Raw genomic sequence first — 11,890 nt, 5'->3', positions numbered from 1 at the left:
CGCTTGGCCCGGAGAGTCTGTCTGGGTACCGCCTCTGGTGTTACTAGGCCTGGCTAGGTACGTCAGCCTGTTCTAGGATGCTTTAGTTAACCAGATAGGCCAAGCCATATCGGTATAGTTTGGTATTGATGGAAGTACGGGGTTATACGTAACATTAGTAAGCGCTATTTGTGAACTCTTAGGTGACTGCTCATAAGACCTTTCTCCTGCCAAAAGCTCTCTGGTAGGGCAAAGAGCTCGTTTAGGAATGGTATTCTAACATTTCTACCGTGAAATGTTAAAGAGTTGGCTTTTGTGACTTAGGTCAAATTGTTAGAGTGAGTTTTTCTTTCAAGCTGCAGTGGATATTGACAAAGATTTGTCATTAACTAGACTAAGTAGATCCGGCTTCCTGCAACTTGTAGTAGTTAACTGTTTAATTTTTCTGAAGCTAAACTTTTTTTCCCCTTTAGCATCATACAGTTTAATACTTGATCAGTGCAACTGGCGCAATGACTTCTTTTTTTTTTTATTCTGATTTTCCTCCTTTTAAGAGTTACTCTTGACTTCCCTTAACGACCTGGATCTGCTGACTTAGTGCTGTAGTTGCAGCTTAACTTTTACATCAGCTAGAAAACGTGAGCCTGAAAAAATTTGTTGAATTTGAAATCTTCTGGTGGGACTCTTGCAGACGTTTCAGAAAGATCCCATTTCGTTCGCCAGCAAATGGATGCGAGTTCATCCATCACACTGTGCTTGCATATGCTGTGCTGTCTTAGTGCTGCTTGGAAAACTGCACATTCTGCTCTTCCCCCACCTGCATCCCAATTGATGACCAGCAGGATGGACTCCATGCAGCCTGCTGCATTTTCCTCTTCCAGGTAGCTGGAAGTAGCTGTCAGGACATGGGATGAGCCTGAAGAATTAAATTGCTGCCCTCTGTGCAGGAAAGAGTTTAAAGTGTGCTAAAATACAGTGTTTTTTCTTAAAAGTACTGGCCTTCTGTGATCAGTTACCTGTTTGGGGCTCATCTTGAGAACTTCCACACAGCAGTGTTGATAGCTCTTTGTATAAAAACCAAGCAGCGCACTTGGCCTTAGTACTGCAAAAAAACTTAAGCACATGACATTTCAGTCAGGTGAGGAGTCTCGACAAAGTCAGCATGCTTAACTTTGTTCATGTCAAGTTTAGTTGTTAGATTTTCCCTCCTCAATAAATCTGCACATGATTTTAGTCAGTCTTCTCTTGAAATACTGTCAATTACAGTTTTCAAGGTAGAATATTCTAATTTTTAAAGAACGTGATGTTCATTCTAGTAGTTTTTCTACACCTCTGGCTTCTTAATGCTGTATTACTTCAAGGTGTGCAGTGTGCTCTGCTGCTATCTTTGATAAGCTCTCGAATTGGCTTCCCTTTAAAGGACAGAGGTCCGGTTGGCTAGCACACAGTTTTCATAAGAGAACTCCAGAATCTTCCTGCATCTTCCCTCTTTCCAGCATAGAGGTGTTATTGTAATAGATAAATTATGTTGCATTTATGATAAATTTAAGAAATTACTTCCTTTCCTTTTATCCCAGGTAGGTTTGTTTTAGGAAATATTGACAGCATGATTGGGGTTGACTACTTGAATATTTTTTTTTTTTTTTATTGTAAGGTCTTCAGATACGTCTTTTTGAAAAGAGGCTGTGCTGTCCTGTATCTCATTTTTCATATTCAGACTCTGCTGTCTCCTGTTGGTATCTAATATAATGTTTTTGAACATTCAGTAAAATTATTGTGAGTTAATTTTTTTTGTTTATAATCTCTTTCAGTGGAGAAACAAGATACAACAAAGACAAGATACTACAAGGTTAGTATCAGTTATTCTGCTAGCTTGTTAGAGATGGAAAATTATTCTTCCCTGCAGAATGTGAAATCCTGTAACCAACTGCTGAAATGTTAACAATTATTATGGAATAATATTGTAAATCTTAAGAGACCTTATTTGTAAGCCAGGATGTTAGCTTGATAGCTTTACAGAACTAAGAAGATTCTAAGTTGGTCTCCACAGAATATCAAGAAATAGTGATGTATTTCTGGTATCAACAGGAGTATTAGAATAGTTCTGTTTTCTAAACAGGGGGAGGAAAAAAGTTACCTGTAATCAAATAAAGCTATAGCAGCACCTGTTACTAAGGATGCCAGAATGTCCCATAGCACTCTGTTAAATCTCAGTAGTATGAAGCCTGGGAAGAGGGCTTCTGGCGCTCAGAGGAGAAGCGAGAGCTGCAGCTCTGGTGAAGAACCAGCCAGGTGCAAGTTGGTAAGGAGCTGCAGAAGGATGGATAAAGGTCATGTAAAGAAGGCTATTGCCTTAAGAAGGTAATCTGTCACTTGCAAAAAAAGGCTACAGTAGAGCAAGCAAGAATGAAAAGTAAAGATTGTTTAAATGCTTGAATTGTTCAATCCCAGCTCCTTCTAGGAAGGCAGTCTTTAGACAAAACATTTAAAACCAGAATTCTCCTTAGTGACTGCTGACTTGTACACCCAGAACTGAAAACACTGAGCTGCTTGGTTGTCTGTTGTAGGGAAACCGAGGCTCACTGCTACAAGGAATCTAGTGGGGTTGTACTCTGAATAAATAAACTTTATACAATGCTACATGCTATGAGGAAGAATCGTGCTTCCAGGTTTTCCTACTTCTGTTTTGACATTGCAATTTACAGTTCTTGCAACATGGCTTTGTGCTCATAATAAAGCGAATAAAGAATATTCCCCTGCTTTATGTTCTTAGAAGTACCAATTATGTCTTTTAAATGCCTAGCCTTCTGTGTCAAATGACATGTAGTGGGTTCCTCTCCCCTCTCCAGTGTAGAAAGTGAACACTGCCTTGTGTTTCAAGAGGTGTAAGACCTATACCTGCATGGTGGGATCCGAGGTCTCACATGGCTGAATTACAGATGAGGTACTCAGAACTCAGGTTCTGGACTTCTGGTGTCCTGTCTTTTGCTACTGGAAGCATAGAAGTGATTGTGCATTTCTTGGTGAAAATTGTTTTTGTCGTTGTTCTGGATCTGATGAGAATTGCACACTCTCTGCTTTGACTTCCTACAAAAGTAAAATAGGTGATGCAAGTGTGGACATAGCAATTTGTTACATGTTTGTCCTTCTGCCACAGTTCTTGGTTCTCCTACAGACTCTCTGAGCTGTGACAGGAGCACACCTATTTCATTCAAGTTGGATTACCAAAGTGCTTGTTCTTTCAGCGCTGTCCTCCTAGAGCTCTATGACCAGCTAGTTTCACAGACTGCTCCGGCTGAAAACAACTTTTGGAAGGGTTGCTGCTTTTCAGCTAGGTTTGTTCCATCAACATGCTCGCTATGCAGCTGCATGAGCGTTAGTGTCAATGTGTGAGGTGAAGCAAGGGAGAGGAAGAGAGCACAACACATTGTGTTTACATCAACTGTAAAATTTTTGTGAAACTGTGTCTTTGGCAAAGAGTGTGTGCTGCTTTCCGCATTACACAGAATCCCTTCTTGTTGCCTCATTTCTTCAAGGCATTGCCAATGTTAGGGAGTGGGGAGAAGCAGGCATTTCCTATTTGTCAGGACTTGACTCTCCCAATGTGCGTGTTTTTTCCATATATGTATTTTAGTATCAACAATGTTATCTCAGTTGTATTGTCCTTTTTCTTATTTACAATCAACAAATCTGTTTATAGAGTTTCAGCTTCAGTTGTGAGATTCCTCTTGCAGGAAGCCTACCAGTGACCATTCTAAAAAGGACAAGTGATTTGAAATGACTGCTCGCATTTAGACAATGTAGGCCTCTGTTTTAAGTTTAAATTTGTCATATGTATACATTAATACAAATATAATCGATAATGATCCTTCTGTCTTCCTAGCCTGTACTCCCTTTTTTCATACAATTTGTGTGACTGAGTTTAGTGAAGACCCGAGGAACAGTGACTTTTACTAATGGTTGGCTTTACTGAAGGAGAAGCATTTTATTACGATTGAGCAGATTCTTTATTGCTGCCATGCTTGCTCAGGTTCTAATTGATCTAAAATTTGCATGTCTTAATGTTGATGGGTTTTTATTTTGTAGGTCAGGGAGTGGATGAGCCGCTCTCTGCAACTGGTTTCAGACAAGCAAATGCTGCTGGTTTATTTCTCAGTGATGTGAAGTTTACTCATGTCTTTTCAAGTGACCTCCTTCGAGCAAAGCAGGCAAGTGCTTCTTGAGGCAACCGAATGTAAATACTAGCTTCAGAATTTGGCATTTATTTGCTATCGATGATGCAAAAATAATACAGTGACAGAGAGCCAAAAGCTATTTTGATGGACTTAGAACTGCAGTTTGAGTTGTGTAGAGTTCAAGAAGGCCTCTATGAGTAAGGAAATTTCAATGAGAACAGCTCAGTTAGAAAGCGATGAAGGCCAGCTTGCTTTGCAGGATGTCATGCAGTGTTCTTACGGATTTGCCATTATTTAATACGTGCATAGGTTCTTGCTAAATGAGTAATTGGGACTTAGAGGTAACACGGACTGAAGTAAGTTTTTCTTTGAAGAAACAAAACAAATTGGCTGTGATATTGTTGTACTGTCTTATGCATTGTGGCTGTATGCTGTGTTTTTCTGAGGAATACAGACCAATATAGGCAAGATCAAGTTTTGCTGTAAAGTCAGTACAAGGATCATTAGATGTGCAGAGAGTTTGGGTTTTGGCAGGAATATAATAGCACACCTCTCACCTTGATGCACTATTTTAATAGGTTAATTAAAGAGGAAAAAATGTTAATTACTGAGTGGGATTACATGTGATTTTGTGTGCAAGATTATGAAATACTGAAAAAATTAGGGAGACAGAATTTTTAAAGGTAGAGGCATAGATCAGCTGTTCTAGGAGGGTCATGTCTCCTGTGGAAGCCGTGTCCTTAACTCTCTCTTCTGTTACTGATGCTGTGATTTCAAGAGACATGTAGGCTTCACGTGGTTGAAACTACTAAGCGATTCTTGATAGCCCTGCTGGTTGCTTGCTTTTTGCTCTGTTGTTCTGCTACAAAAGCTTGTGAAGCCTTGCTGTAAACCAGATCAACAAAATCTAGCATTAATCCCCTTTTTTTCTTAAAACATACGTCATCAACATTGCTCATCAGTTTTGCAGCACAGTCCCATAAACTGCTGTAGCAGCACAACTTAGGCAGAAAACAAACTAGAGAAACAGGGAGGGAGGAGTGCAAAAATTAGATATTTTTAAAATGAATAATAACTGCCTGACAAGTCACTTCCTTTAAGTGTGTGAATGGCAGTGATTATATTTAAAAACATTAATAGTGCTTTATAGTGTTCATAAGACTGACTGTGCTATGTGCCTGCCTTAGGGGAATTGTTTTTGAATGCTCAGCCACTTGAGAGTGAGGTTGGTAATTTTTTTCCTTATGTTAGAGACAGCCTTTTCCATGAGAAGCATTTGCACTCTCATGATGTAGAAGACAGACCTGAATTTGTCCTTTGCATAAAGGAAATGTGTTTTGCCATTTGTTTGACAAGCTATCCAGACTTTGTGGAAGCTTTTCCAAAGATGTGTAAAGCTGCCGTTTCCATTTGCTTGGAACTCCCTTTTTTGGCAGCTGCAAATCTATGAAGAAGTGTCCTTTACTATGCTGTCACTTCATAGCTCAAGTATGAGAGGAATGTACAAGTTCCCTTGCAGAAGAGGAAAAAATGTTTTTTTAAAGAAAATCTTAGTGGTAAAGTTTAATTTTCCTTGGAATGTCTCTTGCATCAGATGTAGTCAGGGTGTGTACTGGTTACTGGAACCAGGAGTGGTATGTGGTCCTCTGGCTGCTGCCCGTGCCTGACAGCTGAGCATTCAAGCCTGAGCAGGATAGGAGAAAACAGGGATGTGTTGTACTAGCTGGGCAGGAATTCCAAGAGCTACAGGAGATGCAAAGTGAGCAGATATAGGAAATGCAGAGAGAGGCTGTGCAGGGAAGCCTGTTTGAGAGAATAAGCCTAGGAGGGAGGGTCAAAGACTAGCTCCAGAAATCAGCAGTGTAGAAGAGAGCAGGCATATCTGCAATGTGAAAATTAAGAAAGACCAGCTGGACAGACTGGGATGTGGTGTGAACAAAGCATAACTCCGTAAGACTTCTAAGCTTAACAGAGCATAACACCCAAAGTCTGCAGGGGAATATGGGGCCTACTGTGAGATGCTCATGCCGTTGGGACAAGAACTGTGCAGCAGTGAAGGCAGGTTCAGGACTGGGACAGGCTGGGCCCTGAGGAGGATGAGAGAAAATCTTTGAGTCTTTTCGATGTGTAAAGTGGGGCCAATATCCCTCTGTCACTGTGGTACTGTGAAGATTCAGGAACGTTTCTGAAGCATGCTGGTATTCTAGTAATGGATAGTGTAGGAAAGGTGTGAGGAAGTTAATCTCTTCTTCAGAGGAGATTTTGGTTTCAGCACGGTAAATGAGGCTTCATGTTTAATATATACATTTCAGAGTATGAATTAGTGCTCAGTAGGTTAATGTTGTCTATTCTATGTACTGAACGAGATCTCAGTCCTGGAGAAATTTCAGGATACAATCATAAAATTAACTACGCTATTCATATATACAAGGAAATTGATTCAGCTCTATCTGAATTTTGACATTATTCTGTGACAGGAATTTAAAGTTGCAACATAAATAAAGCCTTTCCTAAGCAATACATTAAATAGGTCATAAAATCTTGTTAGTACAACAAGGCTGCATATTATTTGCCAGAATCCAAGGAGCCTTTTCAAAATGAGTTCTTCGAATGTCAGTTCAATTGGATGTGGACATTTGCACAAGACTTCCAACTGATATTACCGGTCAAAACTGTATGCAAATCCAGTACAGCCTTCACACTTTGGTGCATATAAGAACAGGAGCAGGTTAGCCATCCTTTAGTTCCCATTATTGGCTGTGGCAGCCAGACAGCTGTATAATATCCAACACGCTATAGCCTGTATTAAGCAATACTTTTGCCAAGTGGTACCAGAATTTCCTCTTGATCAATTGTCGTGCCCTCCCTGCACCCCTAAAATCACATGCTTCCTTGGAAGAAAAAAAGACATATAGCACAAAACTCAAGACATCCAGACTATTGTTAAAAGCAAACTAAGCCCTTTGGATTTTCTCTGTCTCTTGGCCATGCTATCAAAAGGCAAGTGAATACAATAAGCTAGATTTTTTTTTTTTCCCCCCAAGTGTATCATCCAATGCATTTCTCCCTCGTAACATCAAGGCTGACACTTCAGTATATTGCCAGCAAACACCCTCCTGCTCTTAACTGCTTCAAGAGTATTTGATTTCTGAGGTGCATTAAGTAGCCACTTGCCAGAAAGTAATTTCATTTGTTAGATGCTATGTTTTTCGCAGTCGGATTAACTGATCAGTTTTTAGGAACATACTGCTTGTGAGCCTGACCCACGTCCTACGTGTAAAGAATGGGTCGGCATGATTGCTTTGTGAGTGGCAGTATGCTCAAGAGAAGGTGTGTCATTTATCCCGGTAAATCCGGCTGCTGCGGTGCGTCTTGCTGCCCACCTTTCATGGATGCTAAGTGTCTTCAACTGTTCTGGACTTTGAATTATGAAAGAACTTTCAGAGGATTGCAGCTTTTCTGCCTTTCGTGGCCTGACACAATTCTGGCAGACACTACTAGCTGAAAACCTTTTTGTCTTGTTTGTTTGGGTAGTTGGGTACTACTAATGTGATTCACATCGTGGTGGTGGTGTAAGATGGTTTAGCTGTCCCATGAGAAAACAGCTCATTGATATGATTGTACATTCACTTTTTAGACTGCTGCCACAATTCTAGAAAAAAATAAGTTTTGCAAAGATTTGGAAATCAAGTATGATGCAAGACTTCGAGAGAGAGTAAGTGCCAAAAGAGTTTGTTTTAATATTGAACATTGAACAATTTGAAAATGTAAAGTACTGCTGATGGATATCTTGGCTTATTAAATGGTAGATTTAACAGTGAAGAGCACTGTGTTTTTAATCACTGAAAACTGAACTCTTCACATCAGGTACTATAAATTGTTTGCCGAGTTGCGAAGCAAAGCCAAAGTTTAGTGGTTAGTGCTGTAACTGTGATGCTTTAATGATTTAAGTAAGATAAGATTTACATGTAGAGGGAATTATCTTAAATGTAATAAAAAGCTTAGCTCTGTTTTCTAACCCCATATGTAAAGTGTTAAAGATACTCCCTCTACCTACCTTTTCTAGCCTGATGGCACAAGTCAATGTTGGCTTTCTAGCTGTTTATACCTTTTCATTTGCAAAAAGACTACTGGAAAGCTTTCTGCTGTCCATGGAACAATCTGCTTTCCTGATTAGCCTGATAACAAGCATAATTGTACCTCCTGTCTGTTTTAAAGTATGTCTTGATCAGAATAAACTCAGGTGCTGGCTGTTTCTGCCAATATGAATCACCCTTCAGGTGCTACACTGAGAGTGTCAGCTGAATGTTAAATAAGGAAATGCTACAAAACCAATAGTGGGATGGCAGATTGCCAGCAGGCAAATAAGTGTTTAAGTAGCATTTCCTATTTGGATCTTCTTTTTCTGTCAGAAATTCCAGTTCTTCCCCCAAAATCAGCAAGTTAAATGCCTCCCAAACTTCTTCAGTTGCTTTACCACCTGATGTTTTTGAAAATACTACGGTTCGTGATACAGAATTTTAGAAAGAATAATCTTAAGTTTGTGTTACACATTTTTTCCCCTTTCCTGGTGTTTTTATGGATGTATAGAAATACCAATACAATGTCTGCAGTCCACAGGTTGTAAGTCATTACTCTGGATAACTGGAATTAAGTTTGAATTGCATGAAAAGAAGCAACGTCCTTTAAAAGAACATATGTCATTGACCCTATTAAGAAAGTTTTATTCTCTCATGCCTTGCTTTCATGAGAGAAGTCTGGAAAAATCTTCAAGATTAGGATTTCATTTTCAGCAGCTTCGGAGCAGTTATTTCTTCATGGCTTTCTTAGTGTTCTTAAACTGCCAATATTTTGCTTTAGAGAAAGGGATTGAGAGGCTGAAGTAAATGTGTTTCAGTACATTTAAATTCTGAAGACTGTAATAAATTAATTATTATGGCATCTAATTGCATATCCACAGCAAGTGGATAGTGACATAGAAGTCAAAAAAGCCTCAGTAATGAGTATGCATCTGTATCCTAGTCATCAAAGTCTGTATTTCTGGAATGTGTGTAACTGAGCGTTTGACAGTATAGCATCAGCTCTTTCTCAAAATACGCATCATAACTGCAGCATTTTCACTGTCTTCGGACTTTTCAAGGAAAGACCAAAGCTTTCCACCTGAATATATTTTGCATCTGTTAGTGGTAGTGAAGTATTAATCTTCAGAGGGATCTGTTTTACCATTGTTAGAAATCTGCCTTGGAAAGATCTTCAAGGTCAAAAATTGTAATGCACATCCAAGTATATCTATCTTGTAAAATACATTACAGATGAGAAATACTATGTTTTATAATGGGACTTCTAGTGACCCAGAATAACTAGCTGGTATATATGGGTTCTTACTACTGTTTCTCGTATGGGCCTTGTATTTGGAGGTCTCAGAAATAAGCATGTCATTGAAGATGGTTAATTGCATGTTCTCTGAGTCCATTAGCATATGTTTTTAAGGTCTTTTTTGCCTTTACTGTTTTCTGAAAACACTGTCCACAGCAGTAATGTATGTTCTGAAAAAGTCGGGGAAGGCCTTATTGTTTATTTTTAATAAGTACAGTACTTGTGGTTTTTCGTCTTTTTTTTTTTTTTTTTTTTGGTCTTTTTCAAAAATTCTAATTTTAAAACGGACTCGTCTGTTGTGGAGATTTCAGAGGTCTGTAGAGAAAATATGTGTTTCTTACTTGTGAAAAATAATTATGTAGTCTTTCTGCATATGAAAAGTAAATGGATTTATCCTGATGTGAACAGCTACATACAGAGGTGTTTGCAATGTAACCTCAGTTACAAAGACACTTGAATTTTGTATGCTAAGAATGAATGTCAAGAATGTAGGAAAAAATTTCAAAGCAAAGATCAGGCTGAAGGTAGTGTTTTGAATGTTAGTACTTTAAATAAGATGCTGTTCTTAATGTATTTCTGTACCCAGCAGATATATATATATTTTAACTTAAATAGCAGATATAAAGATACCTCCTCCCCCAATATTGCAATAAAATGTAAAAGGTAGTTAAGCCTGCACATTACACTTGAGAATCTAAGAAAACAAGGCTGTTAAGAGATGTTCGCATTGGAAGCGGTACTGGAGACTCGATACATCTTGCTAAACCCGCTCTTTGTAACTTGTCTCTTACAGAAATACGGTGTTGCAGAAGGAAGGCCTTTGACTGACCTTAAGGCTATGGCAAAGGCTGCTGGAGAGCAATGTCCTTCATTTACGCCTTCTGGAGGAGAAACACTGGATGAAGTATGGTATTTATTTATTTGTGCTCTAGTTTCTAGGCCATTTCATCAGTGCAGATGCAGCTATTGCATACTTAGGAACATCTGATTGAGAGCTTAGCCCAACCAAAGGTGGTTACTTTCCAAGCTAAAAACATTACCTGACGTGATTGCAGTGGCTGTCAAGTAAGGAATCTCTTTAGAACTAAAACACTGGTTCTGAGACTGACTCCTCGTGAAGCTCTTGTCTGCAGGAGGATGATGGCGGTTACTCTCAGCCTTGGCTTTGGAGGGCAGAGGAGTTTTTACAGCATTCAGTAACTTACCATTGATTTCTGAGACTTGTCTGTGATAAATGTTTATCTTTTAACTGAAGTAGTTGTATCTCAGATTTCTGAAAGCAGAAGCCTCTTGCATTTTTCACAATGTATTCTTCTGACCTTTCTCTTCAGGTAAGAGAACGTGCAAGGGATTTTTTTGAATTTCTGTGTCGGCTAGCTGTTGAATTGGAAAAGAAAGAGCAAGACATGCATGGTGCAGCAAGCAGAAGCTCAGGAGCATCTGAAGAACAGTTCGTTTTCCCTTGGACAAACCACTGCAGTGAAGCAGAACTTAGCTCTGGTAGTGGTGGAGCTTCTAAAATATTAGATGCCAATATATTAGTAGTGAGTCATGGAGCCTACATGAGGAACTGGATGGGTTATTTTGTTTCGGATCTCAACTGTAGTTTGCCAACAAATTTAACAAAGTCTCAGTTGTCTTCTGTCAGTCCCAATACAGGAGTTAGTCATTTCGTTATAAAACTTGAAAATGGAAATTTGTTAAAACCTGAAATCACATGTGTTTGTCTTAATCAAGACTCTCACTTAGTGGATGTGGGAGCTGAATGCGTAGCTCCGAAAGTGTTTTAAGAGTCTTTGTAGGGGGAAGTGGTTTTAGATCACCATTATACTAAACTTGGAAAAGGTGTCTGTAGTAATTACTGGGATTGACTGGAGTTATTGACACTAAACCACAAAATTGAAGACATGCAACTGCTTACCATCTTAAAATAACACAATTTGCATGGTCATAGTGCCCGATACAAGTTGGCACTAGAGAAATAACACAAATGTTCTTTATGAATAGAAACTTACTTCAGTCCCTTGCATATCTGCTCTTAGAGTGCATATTTTTAAAAACTTCTTTTGATTAGTCCATAATTAGTTCGGTTATCTCCAGGTAAAAGAGTTGGGGAGGGGAGAGGAATGGTACCTCAAAGATGAACTATACTGTATTCTTGTTTTATTACAAAATGCTATATTGTAATATTAAACATATATGTTGTCTTAAAAAAACTTTTTTGAATGCAATAGTATAATCTAAAAAGGAGCATTGCCTAGTGGAAAAGGTTTGGTACAGAGTCAGGGGACATGTTCCTGGCTCTGATACTAAATAGCTGTGAGACTCTGGGCGAATCTCTTTTCCATTTGTAAAATGGG

At 38.9% G+C, this 11,890-nt stretch overlaps 1 protein-coding gene across 1 annotated transcript; it reads left to right on the top strand.

The window, feature by feature from the left end:
• Nucleotides 1-1,790: 1,790 nt before the first annotated feature.
• Nucleotides 1,791-11,397, top strand: LOC104073542 (chromosome unknown open reading frame, human C12orf5; the record flags this gene model as incomplete). The annotated part of the gene is made up of 5 exons (XM_009573357.1): nt 1,791-1,828; nt 4,066-4,187; nt 7,792-7,869; nt 10,324-10,434; nt 10,862-11,397. Coding segments are annotated over 5 exons (808 nt in total), but the record flags the coding sequence as incomplete, so codon positions are not given.
• Nucleotides 11,398-11,890: the final 493 nt, after the last annotated feature.

Source organism: Fulmarus glacialis, unplaced genomic scaffold (assembly GCF_000690835.1).
Source record: "Fulmarus glacialis isolate BGI_N327 unplaced genomic scaffold, ASM69083v1 scaffold8512, whole genome shotgun sequence".
NCBI lineage: Eukaryota > Metazoa > Chordata > Aves > Procellariiformes > Procellariidae > Fulmarus > Fulmarus glacialis.
Note: the sequence above shows the minus strand (reverse complement) of the source record. Positions and strands in the feature narration are given on the sequence as shown.